This window comes from Stegodyphus dumicola, chromosome 1 (assembly GCF_044657685.1).
Source record: "Stegodyphus dumicola isolate Sdum_Otavi_A_Nest chromosome 1, ASM4465768v1".
Lineage (NCBI taxonomy): Eukaryota > Metazoa > Arthropoda > Arachnida > Araneae > Eresidae > Stegodyphus > Stegodyphus dumicola.
In genome coordinates, this window is record NC_140768.1 from 261,759,285 (window position 1) to 261,781,976 (window position 22,692).

Sequence of the window (22,692 nt, forward strand, 5' to 3'; positions counted from 1 at the left end):
GATTAATTTACATAATCACAGAAGATGATATTTAATAGAATATCGGCAATGCTTGTCCATTCCAAATTAATAATAATGTATAAATTTACATCAATTGAACCTGTTAATAGTTAAACAAATGCCCATTACTCTACAGAAGTGTCAATCAAGATTTATCAAAAATAAATCATAGCCAAGGAAAAGGATTGAGTAATTTTTTGAAGTGATAATCAATATCTTTCTAACTAAGCAAAACTGCTAATCATTGTATATTGAAATATAATACCAGCTGAAAACTGAATTAATATGCTTATGTAATACTATACTTCAGTAAAATATGCAACTGAATACGTATTCAAACATACCTCTCATCAAAAATGTATATATACATTGACATGAATGACAAAATCATAATTGCATAAATAATTTATTTAACAATAGAAAACAAATCTTGGTCATTCTGTGCACTTCTATTTTACATTAATTTTACATGCACAATATCTATGCAATTCAATCATATACAAAATAGTTGAGCAGATGCTTACTCTTATTTCTCAGCATCTCATTCCATTAATTGATGCTTATTATTCTCAGCATCAAGTTAAGTTTAATGATAAAAATTTATAGACATTTTTAAACATTTTGTATTTAAAGAACAGAATGCTCAAATAGCATTTAATGACTGAAATTTTTTTCAAATATTTCCATTTAGGGAAAAAGCCAACTAAAAAAATTTCGTTGTAAGAACTGTTTAAATTTTTAGTAGTCATTCTTGACCACTCAAAGAAAGCTTATTTAAAACTTTGAAGGGCTAATGATAACAAACAAGTCTCAAAAGTATTTACAAATATATATATATATATATATATATTCCATAAATCTGCACATAAAAATCTAAAGCTCATGCATTATGCAAAAAAGTTTCAAAACCAGGAAAACTAAAATATTCCATAATGATTTTTAAAGACTAAATGTTCTTAAATTTTATACAAGAGAAACTTGTTCATGCAAAATATGTTAACCCCAGACATTTACTGATTTTACATCAGGCCAATCATTTTCTTTCTCTTTTTCTACAATTAATTCTATAACTGGGATTCCTTCACTTTTGCTATCTTCAGTTATCAGACTCACTTCTTTAATTTCAGGAATTTCATCAAAGGTAACTAAAAAAAAAAATAGAGTACATGAATTTCTTCATTTAATGAAAAAAAGAATTAGTCATTCATATTACAGATCTCTGACAAAACAAATGCTTGTATAAATTAATTATCACAGTAGTGGGAAAAAAACCACCATTTACAGTACTTACATTATACCATATTTTCTCCTTTAAGCAATTTTATAGTCTGAAAATTGAAAGGGAAAATTATGCCAATCATTTAATTTCTGAAGGATGTGGTTACAGCAAGAACATAAATGAAAAGTAGTCATGGATAAACTACACATAACTACCACAATATTATGTCTTTAAAAGAAACCTATATTCCAATAAGAATATAAAATAATATTAACATTATAATAGCTAATTAAATCTTCATTTAGACTTCCTTGAGACATGAATCTCATCCATTCTTCTAGTTGTCTCCTATACTTTATGCTTCAAATCATAAACAGAGAAGGTAAATGTGCTGACGAGTCAGAAATCAATGACAAGGTCAGATTGTGTTTGCTTCACTGTGAGTAATCGGTTTTCATATTAGGCTGGCAAATAAAGTTTAATGCACTAAACCCATGCTAAACATGGACATGCAGGATGAGGTTTTGTACATAAGCATTATCTAATTGTCTTCATTTAATTTGTCCAACACAGGAAGCATTCACTCAAGTTAAATATTGCTTAGAACAGCAAAACTCAAGTTTTAAGGTTCATGGACCTCTTACAAATTGCAAAAGCAACACATTGAAGAATTTACAGATACGGAAGGGAAAAAAATTAAACAACAAGTCAAAAATGATGATTGTGAAATGACACAGAACTGGATGATTTTATTAAGCAGCCAACGGTGAAAGCAACGATAGTGAAGAAGAGTCTTCAAGATATAAGAAGTTAAACGAATTTTTAAGAAAGGTGCAGGTACCATCTAATTTTGTAATCAAGATTCACACAAATGAAGAAAGAAGGCATGATAGACATTGAAAACTTCGCACTCCTTACCATGAAACTTTTAAAGAGTTGCATTAGTCATTGTTCAAAGCTAAAATCAATTACAATATTTCTTTAATTTATACTTTTATAATAATATACTTCTATATATTCATATACTTTTATATTATAATTTGTACTTTTATAATAAATTGAGTAATAAACCTTTTTCCCCCCATAGAAAGTTAACTTTGTAGAAAGAAATTTTACGTACACATAATGTGTTAATGACAATCATTTTATATAATTGCAGTAAATTAAACCATTTTATAAAACTGCAGCAAATATTAAGTCTGCATTAACATACAAAGCTTTTAATATAATTGATCTCAGTAAATCCCTTCTAAAACAAACTATTTTTAAATCAATAAATTTAAAAGTTTAGTATTAATTGTCAATACATATAATTAGACTAATTATTCTTAAAAAAGGATAATATATATCACAACTTGCACGCTTAAATACAATCAAAAATTAAAACTGTACTTTTGCAAATCGAAGAAAAACAATTAAAAATTCTATATAAAAAATATTTTTGAACCATAGTTATTAAATAAATATAAAATTTCTATTTAAAAATAAACATAAACTTACCAGTTTTTTGCTGCCCTTCATTAGATCTATTTGAAACTGGAACACCACGTCCTCTAAGCCCTCGACGCATCCCTCCTCTAAAACGACGCCGTCGGAACCACGAATTGCTTGCTAAAGTACCAAACGTCTCAACATTTAATTTCCGTTCATTCCTCCAATCATATCGAGGCAAACTGTAATAAAATGAAATATTTATATTTCAAAACTTTTATCAAAAGAATTTCTTAACACAATAAATTACAGTCTTACCCCTTAATTCGCTGAGTAGCTTCACAGCTAATATCATCAAAGAAAGATTTATTTTTGTCGTATCCAGGAATATTTTCTTCAAATGCTGAGAGAGGTTCTATTGTATCATCTAATAAAACATGAAAAAAGTTAATGATTTTAAAGACAATTGAGAAAACTAATCTTTTATAGTAATGTCAAACAAGTCATATTATAAACACAAGGCTATCCAAATATCAAACACACACTTTTAAAAATTGGGAAAATTCCAAAAGGAACATCAATGGAAAATTATTTCAATGGATAACATCTCTGTACAATTAATTTATCACTTAAAATTTCAATTGTAGTTTATGTTGTTAGCTTTAAAAGCCATTTATTTTCTACAAGATAAAAATAAATTTTTCCAAAAGGGGGAAAAAAGAAGATTCAGCATTACTTCACAAGGCATTCTTATGGAAACGCTATTAAATCACTCAAAAAGACCTTAAATGTTTGTGAACCAAACAAGTCCATGATTTTACTTTTGCTAACCTGACTGACAAACTGTAAACCATAAAAAATTATGCAATGTCTCCACATGCCTCTTCCAAGCCCCGACAAAAATGGACAAAGTCGGGAATAAACATTAGCAATCACCAACAAAGAATATGAGAAAGATGGTATCACAATCAAATTTACACATTGCAAAGTTATGCTCGATCATAAAATTTCATTTTGCTTGGTAGAAACTGTTCTCAGTCTTGCACCAAGCAAATTTTTTTTTAAGCTAACAGCATAGATTACAATTGATATTTCAAGAGATATTAAATCCTATCCATTAAATCCAAGAGGATCCTATCCATTAAAACAACTGGCCATTAATATCCATTTTGAAAGTGATATATACAACTTTTGGATTATCCTGTAATAAATCCAAAAGGTTAACATGAATGTATAATATCGAAGAAAATCATGAAAAACTGAACCTATGTTTTCAACAACGATTTTTCATACCATATATATATATTTGATCAGCTACATCAATAAGAGAAAATGAACATTCTAAAATTAATCCAATTTTTTCATATTTAATGCATCAAATACCAACTTGAAGCAATAAGTTTCAGTACTAAATGACAAATGAAATACTTTTATATTGCATAGTATAAATACAACAGTAATTTTATCACAAAAAAAAAAAATGATAAAATTCACATAGCAACTGTGGGACAAATCTTAATTTTTAAAATATTCAAGATATGTATATGAATAATGACTAAAAATTTCCTGGCTACTGGGTATTCACATTAGCATTTCCTAAAATATGCATTACATAGCATAGATTTGCAATTTAGCAATAAAAATTAAATGTAATGTAATTTAATATACATAGTTATTAATAAATTACATTTTTATAATTATAAAATTTTATATAATTCCATTATAATTAAATTACATTTTTAATCAATTAAATTTTTGTACTGTAATTAATGACATTTGAGATCAAACTTTCAATTAACATGGTAACTGGATATGCATGTAAATTCAATGTCTAATAAAAAATTAATTCATTTAAACATATACCGATGTTCTATGAAGAATATCAGTGAATGTTTAAATGTGTAACATGTTTGCAATTAATAGCATGTTTTAAAATTTAGAAAAGTAGACATGCTGCTGCTCATTGGCATTAAAAAGTACTTTTAGAACACATTTTCTAATATTTAAGGAACTCTAGCGTAACGGAAAATAAAAAGTTTAATTTCCAATTTGGATTTTAGAACAGAATTATTTTACAGAGCACTTTTCGCATAAACTTTAAAGGGAGACATAATTTAAATTTGAAAAATAAACCAAGAACATAAATAAACAAAAAATCCTAATTTGTTAGTATGTTCAATATTCACATAAAATGTCAAAAAGTTTAAAATTGTGGAAATTTTTGCTGTGATAAAGTATTATATTTTTAGAGAGCATTTAATATTTTTCAGTATATACACTTTAGTGCAACTTACAAGACATTAAGAATGATATATTTATTATGCCATGTATTGTATTTTTTTCCTTTTAATTGTTGTATTTTTATACAAGGGAAAATATTAAATCTAACCTTTGAAAAGCCAGCCATATTTATTGAATTAACTGAACTTATTATTCATCAAAATCATTAGAGATTACTAGAATGGACTTTTATAGTAACTGTAATCTGAAATTAGACAATTTTTATACACATATGTATGGAATCTATTCTGCATTATTTTACAGTTATAAGAACTACATGGTTAAGCTTTTGTAATAATAGATATCGATTTCGCAGGTTCATCAATTGTTGATTCTTCATTAAGCAACTGAACAACCATAGTTGTCAGGATGTATTTTGTTCAAGGATCAGAGTTATAAAGAAAATGCAGGAGGAGAGGAAGAATAGAGAATACCGTGTTTGATTGCAGAACATTTAACAGTTAAAAAGGATGGATTTTATTTCTAGAAATTAAGTTTTAAATAAAGAGCATAGAAAAGAATGGCTAGTTCATACAGCTTTTGCACCTGAAACAGAAATGAGAAGCGATGGCGTATTTATGGTAAATACTGAGCGTGGAGATGCAATTCATAACACACAAATTAGTGTTTAAAATTTGAATAACCAGCATTTAAAATGAACTATGTGTGAAAGATGGCTATAATATGAAAGAGACAATGTTATTGTTGTATGCATTTTAAACTGAACAATAAAAAAATTAATACTTACTCAATTTTAAAATAACAGACAAAATGAGCGAATCTTAACATAACGTTCCCTTCTTTTTAATGCATGTTTATAATCATTTCTTTATCCATATGCTAACAGAGATTTCTATTACTGTTTCTAAAATAATTATTGGGTCATATTAAAAGTCTCTGCGGTTTTTGGTACAATTTTTAACAAACATTTTTCTTTATTGGAAAATCAAGTACATATTGATCATTATATGCGAGGTACGGGCAGAGATTTTTTTTTTTTTTTTTTTTTTTTTTTTTTTTTTTTTGTCGCCAAGAAAGATGCCTGCTGCAGTCATTCACCAGCAGATTTGTGAAGTTTACAGAGCTACTACCATAGCGAAGTGTATAAGTGAGTCAGACTTCAAAGCTGGCCGCAACAATGTTCATGACGAGTCCTGTCGTCCATCTGTTATCACATATGATGGAATGGCTTCAGTTGAAGTGAAAATTCTCGAGAACAGACTGTTCACCATAAGCACTCTTTCAAACGAATTTCCTAAACTGTCCAACTCAGTGCTGTACAAGATTGTTTCTGTTAAGATTTAAGAAACTGAGTTTCCGTTGGGTCCCTAAACTCCTAACTAAGGACCACAAAAACAAAAGATTTGAGTGTTTGCTGAATTTTCTGACTCGTATCAGGAAAAAGGTGGCGCATGTTGAGTCGGATCATAACAGGAGACAAAACGCGGGTTTCACATGTCACGCCCAAATAGAAACGACAGAGCATGGAGTGGAGACGCACACATTCTCCTGTAAGGATCAAGGCCAAACAGACTCTGTCCCAGTGAAAGATCATAACGTCCATGTTTTAAGTTAGGCATGGCGTTTTGTTGGTCGACTTCATGCAATGTGGAACCACCATAGATGTGGTAGCCTACTGTCAAAACCTGCGAAAGCTACGCAGAGCGATTCGAAACAAAAGACTCTGCATGCTGACAGAAGGAATTTTGCTGCTCCATGATAATGCAAGGCTTCACACTACACTTCAAACCACAGCTTTATTGGATTCTTTTGGCTGGGAAGTTTTTGACCACGCCCCCTACAGCCCAGACCTTACACTGAGTGATTTTCATCTTTTCCGCTATCTCTAACATCATATCGGTGGCAACCACTACAACGATGACAAAGACATGAAAACTGCTGTGACCTTGGTTATCGGAGCAGGCGGCAAGTTTCTATGAAAACAGTATTCAAAATCTAGTTATTAAGATATGATATGCGATTTTAAACGAACTTGGCAACTATGTTCAAAAATAGATAAACGTATATAGAATCTTGTTTTAAAATAAAACCAGCTTGGGCTTGTTTTAAAAAAAAAATTTGGTTTTTGAAAATTTTCTTCCATTTGGTTTTTATTATCAAACGGCCTTTACTTAAAAATATCCCCCCCATCATAGATTATTTAAAAAATAATTTTGTAACTTATACTTACACCTATATTATATTTAAATAAATATATGCAAGTTTGTTATCTTAATTTTGACAAAACAACTTCACTCTCAGTACTTAAAAATTAATTATTTTTATTTTCCCTTCTCTAGCAATGCATTAATTTGAAAATACGCTTTAAATGTTTTTCCGGACTCTCTGACCTATGCTTTTTTTTCTAAATTTCACCAATTGATATTTTAGTTTCTATTACAAATTTCTTTCTAGATGTCGTCCACCTTCTTTGTTGTTGAGCAAACGCACTAAAATTTTTCTATTCTTTATTTTTCAATACTTTAATGCAATCTTCCAAAGATATTTTGTTCTTCAAAATATCAATGCGTTCTTGTTTATCTTTACACTTAGGGCATTCAGGGATATTGTCATTTAAGTCATTTACATTGTCAGTTTTATTTCAAAATCATTCACATTTGATTTATTGTAATCAATTTCGTTCTTTGAGCTTAATTTGTATAGTCTTTCAAAAGCACTTTGCATCAGTTTTCTCTTCTCTTGCCTCTGATTTCTTGGTGTTAGTTTTCTGCACATGATAAATTTATTTTCTGCACAGCATTACATTTAAACAGCTTCTTTTGCAGCAATCCAAATAAGCAATTTTTCATGTTATCTTCATACTCACTGCATAGAAAATGTTTACTCCAAATTCCTTTTCAATCTTTTTTTATACTTGCTGGCAAAGTCTGCAAAATATACATTTGAAGCTTGTTTTAACAGTTGCCTCTAAGTGCACCAGAACTGTAACCTCAATCCAAATTGTTTACTTGTGGTTTACATAATAATGAATATAAAAAAGGCAAATTATTTTAAAGCCCACTATATTTTTCCACACCTTATTGCTAGATTAACAAGATTAGCTTATAATTCTAAAAGCTTCATGAACATTCATAAGCTACAGTTAATTTTAAATTTAATTGCTCTCAACATTATCCTTCAAAGTGATGATTTTTACAAGAACTTTGATATTTTTCTTAAATAGTTTTAGAAAAATAAACGTGAAAATTAATTTTTTGTAAATATTTAAAGATAAACTGGATGCATAACAATTGAGATATAATTAAAGAAAATACTAAATGGCTAATATAAAAATTATAAAATTCTGTATGCTTTAGAGATTATATTTAAGCAATTTTAAGCATGCTTATCGGAAACATTGAAAGAAAACTTTTATACCATTTACCTATCTTATGCCTAGCCAATTTGCTTTCAAGTTCTTGAAATTCTGCATTAGCTTGTTCAAAATCAAATTCTCCATCAAATTTTAAAGTATCTATATTGGTAGAGCCATTTCTGCTTCTGGTATTACGTGGGATATCTATATAATAAATTAAAAAATTTACAGTTTTAAAACAATTCATAATATACTAAAATAAATCATTATTAGACTTTTAGAATAATAAAAAATATTATGCAATCTTTACTTCGTCTACTGCTTTGTTGACGACGGTTTCCTGGTGGTAATCTTCTTTGCTGTTGAAACTGCACTCTATTATCACGGTTTCTCTGCTTTTCTTGATTTCTAGGATCTCTGTACGACTGATTCTCATCTGTAGAACCTACAGATACTTGAACACCTGCATCTATTGTTGGACTTTTCCTCTGAGAAGGTGTTGCAGATCGAGATCCTTTTAAAATTACAATTATTCTTAACTGAAAATTTAAGTTTGTAACAGCTATTGTTTGGTTTCAAAAAGAATTTAAGAATACAGAATGGCAATTCCAATGTAATTTAAACTTCAAAGGTAAATTTTGTAACACATTAAAAATATTAGATACATTTAATTGATAATCAATATAAGGAGATGAAATATATTATAGCAAGTAGCAACATAATTAGCATTAGAAAATTTTTAAAAAATTCTCGATATATTTTGCTTTGTGAAAGTAATGGATTAAATTTTTACTTCATCAAGTTAAATTATTTAAAATTTTACACATTACCTTCTTTATAATAAAATACTTAAAAAATTAAAATAAAAAAAATCAATCAAAATTACAAATTTTAAACTGTTATATGCAAATATTATTTAATAACAAGTATCGTTTTAAACATTTTCGGACAAAGACATTTATATCCTCTTACGACATAAAAAAGCTGGTATTTTTCTATCAAGTACTTGCTATACAGTTTAGCAGGTTTTTAAAATGTAAGCACAGAATTAAATGTGTTAAATGAAATGCACACATACACATATATACTTCTAGTTTAGTAAAGCAGTTAACCTCTTGATTAATATATACCATTTAAACTAAAACTGAAAAACTTTAGTACCGTCACTACATATTACAGTGAATATTTTGCCATTTGCACAACCCATTAGCTATTTGTATTAAATACACACACATAAAAAATGTTAGATCAAAAATTGGGCATTTTAATTATCAAAATTTAAGTTACAATATTTTAATTCTAAAATTTAATGCAACATTTGTGCCTGTTTAAGAGAGATCGTTTCCTTATGTCTAGTCTTATTTCACTTGATTTTAACCATAAATTACAATAACTTAACTTTGTTCTGTCTTTATTTTTCAAATAAATCCTTGTTAGCATAAATAGGTTAGGCAAAAAGGAAATAAAAATTTAATAGCTTTATTTTAAATGCCTTTAATTTTTTTTTTTTTTTTTTTTTTTTTTTTTTTTTTTGGGTTCAGACAAAAGTTAACAAATGTTACTTTTTAAATCTTCAGTTTGGAGTTTGATTACAGGAAATTTCTATCAACTGTTCTTTTTCTTTGCGAGAAAATTTCAGGTACATTTGAACAAAATAGATTTCTATTCCAATTTCCTTTTTCATTATTCTTGGGAAAATGCATATTGAAATTATTTATTAACGAAAACCAATGATTTTTAATGTCAGATGCTAATTCTTTTATTTTCAAATTATTTTCAATCAGAAAATTTTCTAAAAGTAGTAAAAAGCTTAAAATACTATCTAGAGCTAATAAAATTTATTATTAGCTCGGGTTTTCTTATCATTGCATTTAATTTACCTGTAATTATAAACAAATTAACACTTTGTCCTTGTAATCCTAAATTTAACTTTCCAAAAATATCAGCTAAATATGATAAACATGCCAACTACACTGCTGGTAATTAAAATTGCAACACCAGGAAGGAATGATCTGAGAAACATCAAAATTACAAGAAAGGAAGAAGAGGTTGGGATATGCCAATGATTAGCATTTCAGCGCATTTAGATGACGCAGGAAGGGGAAATGAGATCTGAAGCACTGCATAAAAGAAAAGTTGTGCAGTAGATTTCTTATTCGGAAAGCACTACGCAAGGTTGGAGTTTGCTAAGAATATAGTGTTATGCCTCAAATAAAAAGAAATGGTTACCACCAAGTGTCAAAATTTGATACAGGCAGGATTGTTGCCTATTGAAAGTGTAGACTGTAGTTCTGTGATATCGCTTGTTGCAATGGTAAACATCCAACCACTGTCATGCGAATATGGAATCAGTGGGTTGCTGAGTGTTGTACTGAACGCCATGCAAAATCTGAACGTCCAAGAGGTCAGATTATTGCAAGGTCAGCACTGGGAAAAAAAAAAAAAAAAAACACATTCACATCACTGACGATTAGTCAGAAAATAGGCATATTTGCAGCACACCCAGTATCTGCTCGTATGGTGTGGATGTTTACAGCAGCATAGACTAACAGAACGACGACCATTACTTTGGCTTCCTTTGACAATGCAGCACAGAGATGGCTACTCTGGTACTGCGTGGCACAATGTCGTCTTTTAAGACAAGTCCTAGTTTTGCATGCAATATTCTGATGGCCATATACAAGTCTAGATTCTACAAGGAGAACACACATCGCCTGCTCGCATTTGATATCGGCATAGGGGCCATGCACCTGGTGTGATGGTTTGGGCAGCCATTCGATACACGACACGCACATCTCTAGTTCGGATCGATGGTAATTTGAACACAAATTGGTACACTTCTGATGTCCTGTGGTTGTACGCTATCTTAGAAACCATCTGGCCATTGATTGCGGAGAGACTGGCCCCCACCCCTCTGCACCTAATATGGTTGATGAAGTGTGGCATAGACTTGAAGCAGCATGAAATGAGTTGCCCGTTTCTGTCACCCAAGCTCAGTTTCATTCCATGCCTAACCAAGTAAGGGCTGTTTTAGCTTCCAGGTATGGCAACTGTTTCTACTAATTTTGCACCCATGTAAACCTCCAAAATGCTTACAAATTTAATAATTTTATCTTCATGCCATAATGATTACATACAATAAATACCTTTTTTGTATTTGCTTTCCTTGCACAGGAATATTTTCCTGTAAAGCCTGAGCTCCATCACTGCATAAGGCAATGCATTTATTCCAAGGAATATCATTCCCAGACATAAAATTGTCAATTACTTTGAAAACTTCATTTGTAATTATTTTATCATAAAGTTATTTACAAAATAAATACTCTTTGGCTATTTTAGTTTGAAGTTTATCTTCTTCGAAAGGTATGTAAACTAATAATGAACAAAGTTCATAATATCAGTACTTTTATCCACTAGCAATGAAAAATACTCACTGTGTTTTATTTTTTAAATAAGTATCTAATTTTATTAAATTTGTCATTTCATCAATTCATCGACTTACCATATCATTTGATAATGGAATGCGATTAAGTTCATTAACCACTTTTTTGTTGAATAACGTTAAAATAATATCTTTGATAATGTTTTCTCCAACACCGTGAGCCTGCCCAGTCTTGGCAATTCTTAGGCTCACTAGGTAACTAGCTTTCAGAGCTTTTTAAATTGAAGTAACAAAAACCTTTTAGTACTTATTTACCATTTTGAATGCTGACAATTTGCTCTAAAATATTCTTCAGGTTTATTTTTTTAAATTGGCATGCTTAGATTCAAGATGTCTTAAAGAAACAATGTTTCATATTTTGATTGGATAATTCACCACAAACTAAACACACAGGTTGAGGGTCATTCCAAGTAAACCCAAATGATAACTTTCATTATCTTTTCTATAAACAATTTTTCTTTTCAGTATTCTTAGTTCTAGTAGATAGTCCTGGATTCATCATCTGTGAATCATCACTTTTTCACTTAAACAGTCCTAGCAATTTTTCCATTTTGTAAAATTTAGGTTGGTTTTATTTTTTCACAAATATTTAAATGCACAGTATATTAAGAGTTCTTAAAAAACAAATGATGATATTCTCAAATCATGTAGAAAAGCAAGGAGCACAAAACAGGAAAACAAAATACCTGCTGTTAGAGATAACAAACAGATGTAAAGAAAAAAAGATTCCAATTCAAAATAGAGCAATACGAGCCCAAAAATGGTGACATCATAAAGTGTCAGTGTGCTAATAAATTGATCAACTCTAAAAAAATTAATGAGATACTATTATCTTTTATAGGAACTTATTTTCATTTCCTATTAAATACAACATCCATTTCTATAACACCTTTTAAAAACATTTACAACAAATTTTGTTATGTCTATGACTAAAGGAGTATTTAAGAAAATTTTGCTGGAATCTGAGCGACTGTTGACCTTGAACAAAGCATAGATCGCATAAATTTACGAGTCTTGGAGAAAAAACTTAAAAAAAGATGTTGGGGTATTTAATTTTTTAATTTAATATTTTTAAATATTTTGTTCCTTTGCCACCTATTTTCTTCTTAGATGCCACCAGTAGTATGCATACCACTGATTGAGAATCGCTGATTTAGTCCCTAGATGACAATATCATTGGGCCTTGCAATGTGTTCCGTTTCTCTTTCACAAGCACCAAAAAGTGTGCATAACAGAAAAGAACCCCAAAAGACTTTAAAAGATTACATAATTTACCAGAATTTTACGTGAAAAATTCTTAGAAATGTTATGTATCTAATTAAAAAAGAAGTCATTACTTTCATTATGTTATACAAAATTTATTGCTAGTTAATATAAAGAATTTTTCTCAAGAATATACTCAATATCTAACAAAATTTTAAATGTTTAAAAAACAGCTTAAATTTTAAATGTACTTCCAAGTAACTGGCAAGCCCTGAAGTTATCAGTTGTAATAATTAATACTTATAGTACCCGCTCGATGCATTTATTTTAATACACTTTTAAAGCCCACCAGCAGCCAAGCAGTAAAGTCTCTGAACACTGGTAATTTGGTCAGAGGTTCAAATCCAGCGAATGGGCTGGCTTCATACGATTTTTTGTGGGTTTTTCCCATGTGCATATGATTTAGTTTCCCTTAGAATGTTCTCAACAAAGGCATCCCACCCCTTAGGCAGATAACACTCGGCTTTGCCATAATCAAATAAACCAAATATACTTTTACATATTCCAGTTATTATCCCAGGAAATGATTAGATTTGGATATTTGAATATGGCAAAGGACTTTAGGGCTATCTGCATAATAGGAGAGATGCCTTCATAATTGATTTTCAAGTGAAAAACTTGCTCTTATTCATATTACACAGAGGAAAACCACAAAACCCAACCATGCAATAAGCTCATTCACCTGGACTTAAAACTACCAGGTTCAGCTGTCTTTAAACACTCAGCTGTAGGCCTTTCAGAAGAACCTCTTAATACATTCAATTAAGTTCACTTACAGATTATTAGAATGGTTAAAAAATTCTTAACCAATTTATATATATTCTCAATACCTCCTGCCTAATAAATGTCTCCTAAATTACATGCATTTCCTTATTTCAAGAGCTTTTCATAACTTAGTCATACTTGCAATGGGATTTCAACCTGTCACACACTTACAATAATGCCCAGTTCAAGTTATTACTACTATTTTTATGCATGGTTAATAAATATCCATGCTAATTCTTCTGAAAAGTTAATTTTTATGAATTAATCTGCAAGAGTTATGAAAAACATGAAAATCTTAAATCATTCAAAATTAAAATATAATCTTAAGATACATTCTTTAAATTTACAAAGTAAAATTAGACATTTATAATATATAGCTTTACAATCAGTTTAGCAAAAGGTTCTCGAGGAAGATATACGAGGAAATGAAAAAATAAGCTTATTTTCAAATATGCATTACAGAAATTATAAATCAAGACTTAAAAATTTTTTTAGTTGTTACCTGTATAATGACTTTGAGTCAAAATTGAAGATATATGAGGAAAATTTGCTTGCGAAGGAAAGTGCTGAAATGGAGGTATACCACATAGCGTTCCAAAGGGTTGTCCAAATGATAGAGAATATGGGGATATAGGTGGGGAATGCTATGGAAATTTACAACACTTATTTTAATGTTCAAAAACAAAACATATTTATAAAGCTTGATTTATTGTACATAGATATTTAAAGTTATTAATTGCTTAAAATTTATTTCCAGCAAAAATAAAATTGATAGTGCAAAATTTGATGTGCACTTATGCGATATATGAAGCTATATCATTTGTTAATCAACATACAAAATCATACCACAAAATACATGAAAGCAATTCAACTAGATTTAACAATGCAATATGTTTTTACTTTGAAATAACAGAAGATATTTTACTCAGAAAATATTTACTCTGATTTACTTATTCAAAAATCCATAAACAAGATCTAAAAGCTTAATATTAAATTTCATTCAAGGTGATTTCTTTGAAATTTAAATCAGCTTGTATTTCAAGAATTCTACAAATCCAATCTAATGAACATTTCTGCCCCAATATCATCTTCCAAAACCAAAGAAAGCTTATATTTTCAAACTCAAAGCTGACATAAAATGTTTCTAAAGTTCAATACAAACATGAATTATAACAAAAAATTGGAATTCTTGGCACAGAAATCCAATCTTGGAAAAACATCAGTTTTTTTAGGGAACATGGATTCTAATAAAACAATGCGTCCTTTCCTAGCTGCACTACATTGGTGGCAGCAATGTTCCATGATGTCAATTAAATTGTCGGTCAGTGAAATGGGAAGCAATGACCAGATACGAAGTAATCCTTGTTTGAGATCATATAACGACCTTGGAGGAGGACTTAAAGCAGCATCACGTCTCCCAAGGTAGTCCCAAATATGCTTTATCAGATTCTGGTCTGGAGATTCAGCTGGCCATTCCCTCTGCTCCATAAGGTGACCCTCAAGATATTCTTCAGCAACCTGAGCTCGGTGTGGTCACACATTGTCATCCATCAGAAGAAGTCCAGCACAGCAGCATATGGGCAGACATATTGATCAAGGATCTCATCTTGACATCTCACATCAGTCAAAGTTTCTCCATGAAACACATGCAGGTCAGTATGACCAGAGAGAGATCCCAGCCCAAAACGTCATTCCACCACCTCTGTAACTGTCTTTCCACAATGTGGGATTAATTTCATCTGGTGAGTTGTTCCTTCCAGATCAGCAGACTACCTGAATCACTCTCCTATGTAATCTGGACTCGTCTGTGAAGAGAACAAACACCCATTATTGACTGGTCCTGGAAACGTGTTCTCTTGTCCAACATTAAACGGGAACCTCTGTGTCTTCAGGTCAAGGGGACACAAACAACTAGTTGTCTTACATACAAACCTACATTGTACAGGCATCTGCACACTGTAATAGCTGCCCACAAAACTGTAATAATTGAAGATCAACCCTCGTGAAGAAAAATTGTAATTTTTGCATTTCTCTCCAATTCCTACATGAGTATTCATTTTTATAAAATAAAATTTGTACTTTGTTACTGTCATGCATATAAACTGTGAATTGAAATGTTGCTGACATTTTTGTATTGGTGAGCTTTAAAAAACATGCTGTTTCTTAACTTTTAAAAGAGAGTGTATATTGAATTTTATAGTTTTTCATGAATTCGTACAACTTTAAAATGAACATATTTCAGTATTAAAAATATTAAATATAGAAATAAATCCAGAATTGAACATTTTACTATAGAATTCTAAAAATTTTCAATAAAGGATATATAGGAAGTTATTTAAGAAGCAGTACAAGTATGTATAACATTTAATGTTTTCTGTAAAGAAAAGAATTATTAAATATATGCATTTTGAGCCTATAGAAAATTTCATTATTACAGTCAAAAGTCGTTAATTCGGACACCCATAATCCGGAATGATCTATAATCCGGCCATCAAAGCTAAAAACTTTCTGCGCATGCACCGCGTTGACACATGCGCATAGGCGTTTACGCGTGCGCGTAAGACCTTTTACGTCTGCGCATATGCGTGTGCGCAAGCGCAGAATACATTTTCGCGTGCGCGTTTTATGTATAACGGACGGTATATGCTAAAATTATCCAATTATCTATTTCAGTTAATGTTGATGATTGCGTTGTTCCTTAATTTTCGAACTGGACCCGGCTTATTTTTTGCAGACTGTAAGAACAATACTATAAAAGTAAACTTGAACTTTCGATTATGTCAAATAGAATTTCCGATTCTGGAGCTCCCAAAGGATCGTACAAAATGAAAGTATGTTTCCATGTCCATCAAACAAAAAGTGGAATTGCTGCAAAAAATGGATAAAGACATGAAGAATATGACAGAGAGGTTAGTGACAACGAAAAAATTTCGATTGACAAGTTAGTCGGTATTCTCGGCACAGCAATTAACGGGACTTGAACAGCGGAACTTTGTAACTGAACAAGAAATTATGTCTGTTTATAGAATTAAAGAGAAAGTATTATCACATAAAACGAAGCAAATTAAACAACTTACATTGAAAGAAATGTTTAATAAAGTAAACAAATAAATATTAAGCTCTTTTTGTAAATTTTGATACCCTTTAGATCATAATTGTTCTTTATTTCATAAATTACGGTTTCATATTTTTAATTTTATAATTTCTGCATGCCATCTTACGAGATTTAAACTGATGATCTATAATCCGGAATCGCCGAAGTCCCGACAAGTCCGGATTAACGACTTTTGACTGTATTACAATTTGAAAGATATGATATCCATAATTTGTTGAAATACAGAATACTGGAATGTCTTAACATTTTACCGACCACTAGCGGTTCAACAGCATATGCACGTCTGTCTGGCTTCAGATTCTCCCTAATAATAAAATGCAGATGATATAGCAAAGGGCAATTGTTTATTGCCATGGCTACCAATTGGTAGGCTATTTTTAGATAGCCCAGAAAAAAAAAAAAAAAAAAAAAAAATAAAGTAAATAGGCTATAGGTCGGTAGTCGTTGGTGAAAAAAAGCAGATTAATAGGCTATCAGTCAGTAGGCATTTGTGATAAAAAGCCGATTAATAGGCTATCGGTCTGTAGGCATTGGCGTAAAAAAGCCGATTAATAGGCTATCGGTCTGTAGGCATTGGCGTAAAAAAGCCGATTAATAGGCTATCGGTCTGTAGGCATTGGCGTAAAAAAGCCGATTAATAGGCTATCGGTCTGTAGGCATTGGCGTAAAAAAGCAGATTAATAGGCTATCGGTCTGTAGGCATTGGCGTAAAAAAGCAGATTAATAGGCTATCGGTCTGTAGGCATTGGCGTAAAAAAGCAGATTAATAGGCTATCGGTCTGTAGGCATTGGCGTAAAAAAGCAGATTAATAGGCTATCGGTCTGTAGGCATTGGCGTAAAAAAGCAGATTAATAGGCTATCGGTCTGTAGGCATTGGCGTAAAAAAGCAGATTAATAGGCTATCGGTCTGTAGGCATTGGCGTAAAAAAGCAGATTAATAGGCTATCGGTCTGTAGGCATTGGCGTAAAAAAGCAGATTAATAGGCTATCGGTCTGTAGGCATTGGCGTAAAAAAGCAGATTAATAGGCTATCGGTCTGTAGGCATTGGCGTAAAAAAGCAGATTAATAGGCGATTAGTCAGTAAAGTGTTAAAATCAAATTTGAAAAGTAGAATTAGATAAAATATTAATGTTAAAAAGTAAATTTTATAGCTTAGTCTCCCTAGCTAAATTTAAAAAGTAAGCATTCTAAGGATACATTTCCCCTTTACTAATTAAAAAATACCAAAAAAAGCTTCTAGAAATTGAAACTAAATAGGCAATAAAAATTAAGAAATATAGCTTTAAAATAATACTGATTGATAAATTTGTGAATATTTATGGACAAATAAGTAAATTTAATTTATTGTAAAAATTATTTTATTTAATGATTGCAGTAAAATGTACAAGTATCAGACTTGGAAAGGATACTAGCCTGTATTCACGTTACACAGGAAGAAACATGGAAATATTATATACAGGGGTTTGTATATATTTCTGCATACTGAAATTAAGTACTTTTAAGGACCATTAATGAAAAATTAAGGACCTACGAGTGAATGGGAACTGAATAAATTCAATTAAAAATATAATTTATGCCTGAACTTCACTTTTGTAATTTCATCCTAAAACAAAATAGATAAGTAGGATGCATTGTTATTAAACATGACTTAATTAACATAATTATTAAGTCTGAAGATAATATATATGAAATTTATCAAGGAGCATTATATATTTTACACTTATAAGAATTGAACATATTTGAAAGGAGATAAGCGACATTTTATTTACGTTTTACTAACAGTTTTATGTTGATTTTATTTTATATCTCATTTTGTCACATACTTGCTCAGTCTAGAGCTTTAGTAAATAGTAAGCAGATCTTATGTCAAGCGGCATAGGTTAAAATGAGAACTAAAATCATAATCAGCATGATTCACAACAAAAGCATGGCTGTTGTCACTGCTGCTGCTTACCTAGAGAAAGACCTACTAATCAGAACAAACCTGAAAGGCCTGATGTAGGCACTGTTGGCAAATTTTGAAAGTTAGCTGGGCTCTGTCCGACACCATTAGTGCCGTAGCTTCGTGTAGAATTCTAGGGGTTTGCGACTCGGTTAATACACATTAAGGTTCTAATAACCAGAGGTGATAAGTTGTTTTGCATTATTTTAAGTCTCGCTAGATGCGAAGACTAAGTTTTACATGAATTTTTACGTTTTATCTTGTGGCTACGATAAGGGTTAATGAAAGGCAATAACTTGCTTTAATATGCAGAGATAATTTTTAAGGGCAAGCAGTTAGTTATAAGTAATTAAATTAGGTATAAGATAGCCTTAGTCATTACGGATTTACATGGCCACTATTAAATTAAATTTATTTTTTAATAATATTTGTTAAAAAAGGCCCTATTAAAATCCCAATCTAATAAAATTTCAGTTTAAAATACATGCAATTTATGACATTGATTCTTAAACGATATTTAAATAATTACACATTAAAAGCTACAAAACATTTGTTTTGTAGCAACAATACTCAACAAAATATTTATGCATCTTTTTAATTTAAAGCCTTCCCAGACATTTTGGCTAATTTATACAGATTTGGTTCTCTTTAAGCACCTTTTCTAACAATTAAAAATTTGTCTCAATACTCAAAAGAATGTTCTCACTAGTTTCTGCTTGTTTTTATCTCCTAACTTGTCCACAATGTACCTATGAGGGTTTATTTGATCTGCAAAAGTTAAATAGTCCAAAACACATCAACAGATATAAAGCAAATGATCATTATGCCTGAAAGTAACTACAATATCCACAAAGGTTTAAATAAGATTCTTATTTAAAAAGAACTTGAAAAATAAAGGCATGTCCTTATGCTAAAATCAATTACAGCTCCTAGTGATGTAATAAAACAAGAAGAGTCAAATTCAAACTAAAAATATAGATTAGTGATCAATATTTTAAGACTATACAATTTAATTTCATTTTAGGCTGGCTCAATAACTATCATCATAAACTCAAATCCGGCAACGGTAATCCAAGACAAATAATTACAAATTATTAGAGCTAGCAGGAACTAATGCAGGGAGCAAGTGGAGATCAGAAACACACTTTTGCCTTACACTCCAAAAATCTCCGTTTAAAAGCTAAGTGATTTACATTCTGGTGAGAAAATGGAAATGGGAAATTATAGTAAGGGCTGAAATTGTAAACAATTGGGTAATTTAAATAATAACTGTACATATCTTTGAAGAATAATTCTGCTTTTCTTTATGTATTCAGTTTCTTTCTTCCACTTTTCCTTTTCACTTTAGAATTTTTGGATTTAATTAAAGATTTCTGATATTCTAAATAAACTAAATGTATTTAAAATGTATAGAAAAAGCTGCTAATTTTATTTTATTTTTTAGTAATATGAACAGCTGGATCTTCTGTTCTAACCCATGGCCTTACATTGAAAACTTCAGCCTGAAATTCCATAGATAAATTTTTCTAACATACACTGAAGTGACAAAAGTCATAGTCGCTTCTTAATATTTTGTCAGTCCTCCTTTTGCCCAGCGAAGTGCAGCAACTCAACGTGGCATGGACTCAAGTCGTTGGAAGTCAACTGCAGGAATATTGAGCCATGCTGCCTCTACAGACGTTCAGAATTGTGAAAGTGTTGACGGTGCAGGGTTTTGGGCATGAACTGATGTCTTGATGATGTCCCATAAATGTTCGATGGGATTCATGTCGGGCGATCTAGGTGGCCAGATCATTCGCTGGAATTGTCCAGAGTGTTCTCCTAACCAGTCGCAAACAATTGTGGCCAATGACATGGCGCATTGTCATTCATAAAAATCCCATCGTTGTTTGAGTACGTGAAGTCCATGAATGGCTGTAAGCGATCTCCAAGTAGTTGAAGGTATCCATTTCCAGTCAATGATCAGTTCAGTTGCACCAGAGGACCGAGTCAATGCCATGTAAAACCACCACCAGCTTGAACAGTGCCTTGTTAACAACTTGGGTCCATGACTTCATGGGGTCTGCACCACACTTGAACCCTATAATCATCAGCTCTTAACTGAAAGCTCATAACTGAAATCGTGACTAACCCATCAGCTCTTAACTGAAATCGTGACTCATCTGACCAAGCCAAGGTTTTCCATTCGTTTAGGGACCAATCGATATGCTCACGAGCCCACGAGAGTCGCTGCAGGCGATGTCGTGCTGTCAGTAAAGGCACTCGAGTCTGTCTTCTGCTGGCATAGCCCAAGGAAGACAAATTTCGCCGCACTGTCCTATCTGACACGTCCCTCGTACGTCCCACATTCATTTCTGCGGTTATTTGATGCAGCGTTGCTTGTCTGTGAACATTGATAACTCTATGCAGACGTCGCTGGTCTTGGTCGTTAAGTGCAGGTGGTCGGCCACTGCACTGTCCATTGTGGGATGTTATGCCTGAAATTAGATACTCTCGGCACATTCTTGACACTGTGGATTGAATTCCCTAACGATATCCGAAATGGAATGACCCATGCGTCTAGTGCCAACTACCATTCCACGTTCAAAGCCTGTTAATTCTCGTCGTGCGGCCATAATCACTTCAAAGCCTCTTCACATGAATAACTTGAACACAAATGAAAGCCCTGCCAAAGCACTTTGCATTTATACATTTTTTACACGATACTACTGCCATCTGTATATTTGCATATTGCTATCCCAGGACTTTTGTCACTTTATTGTATATGGTTAAAGCATTAAAGACTAATATATATATAATATACATATTGTATTTACTTGTGTAATAGTCTCACTTTTTTGCCAATTTTTCATTGTGAAAGTCTAGCTGCGACCACTAAGCAGGAGAAATCTACTACACAATGTGGTCCACTTTTGACTTTTTTCTGCTTGAAATGGGGGCGCAAGTATTACGCAAGTAAATACGGTATATTAGTTAACAAAGCTACTGGCAGAAAATACTACAACTATGCAACCACCCAAGAATCATATGTTCAAATAATAGATTCAATATTAAGTTCACCTTGATGTAATTGTATAACTTAAACTGAATAGTCATTTGATATTTTCCCACATTCAAGATTTAATTACAATAAATTAATCATAAATCTAATAAAATACAAGATTCAAGTTATCATTTAATAACAAATATTAAAAACAAAACTGACAATGCCCTAAATATAAAATGAAAGAAAGCCGAATCAAAATTCAGCACAACAGCAGATTATGAAAATTATCAAGTAACTAGTAAATATTTTATAGAAAGGTTTACAATAATTACTTAAAATAAAGGTAGATACAATGTTCACTACTTACTAAACTCGCTGCTTAACTCTTTTTAAACAGGCATCCCATACATGCATTCCCTATGAACGTCTTGCAGCCAGGCATCGCACCTATACATCACTGGAGAATGAGCTTAGGGGATGGATGAAGAATCCCTGCATTTTAAGCTGAACCATTTTTTTAAAGACCACTAGATGGTATCCTGTGTTCATTACTTTTTAAATGAACATAGTTTAAAAATCCTGACCCTTAATTTCATCCCATTCTGCTCAACTTCGGTGTCAGCTGTTGTGGGGAAAAAGGGAAAGTAGTATACTTAAACAGAGCTCTGTTCTAACTCACCATGTGATATAAACATTTGCGTTTCCGATATCCCTTCAAATCTTTTTTTTTTTTTTTTTAATTACTGTGCAAGGTCTTTTAAGATTACTATGTATGGCTCTGTTACGTTGTACATTGCTTTTGGATATATTTTGCATATTTTTTTTTTTACTTTGGAAAGCCTTGACTTTGATTTATCATGAGAAAGTCTTATTTAATCAGAGGAAGGATAAACTCACATGGTAAATGAGCCAATTAATGACATTGATGAGA

The 22,692-nt window shown here is 31.3% G+C and overlaps 1 protein-coding gene across 1 annotated transcript in view; it reads right to left on the reverse strand.

Annotated features, from left to right (window-relative positions):
* Positions 1-390: 390 nt before the first annotated feature.
* tral (LSM14 family protein trailer hitch) overlaps positions 391-22,692 on the reverse strand; it is a 32,450-nt gene continuing 10,148 nt past the window's right edge. Inside the window, exons 3-8 of the mRNA XM_035370028.2 lie at positions 14,219-14,360; positions 8,557-8,760; positions 8,316-8,450; positions 2,969-3,077; positions 2,720-2,892; positions 391-1,145 (exon numbers count right to left, since the gene is read on the reverse strand). Coding sequence (XP_035225919.2) covers positions 997-1,145; positions 2,720-2,892; positions 2,969-3,077; positions 8,316-8,450; positions 8,557-8,760; positions 14,219-14,360 — 912 coding nt within the window. The 3' untranslated portion in view covers positions 391-996. The remainder of the gene's footprint in view (positions 1,146-2,719; positions 2,893-2,968; positions 3,078-8,315; positions 8,451-8,556; positions 8,761-14,218; positions 14,361-22,692) is intronic.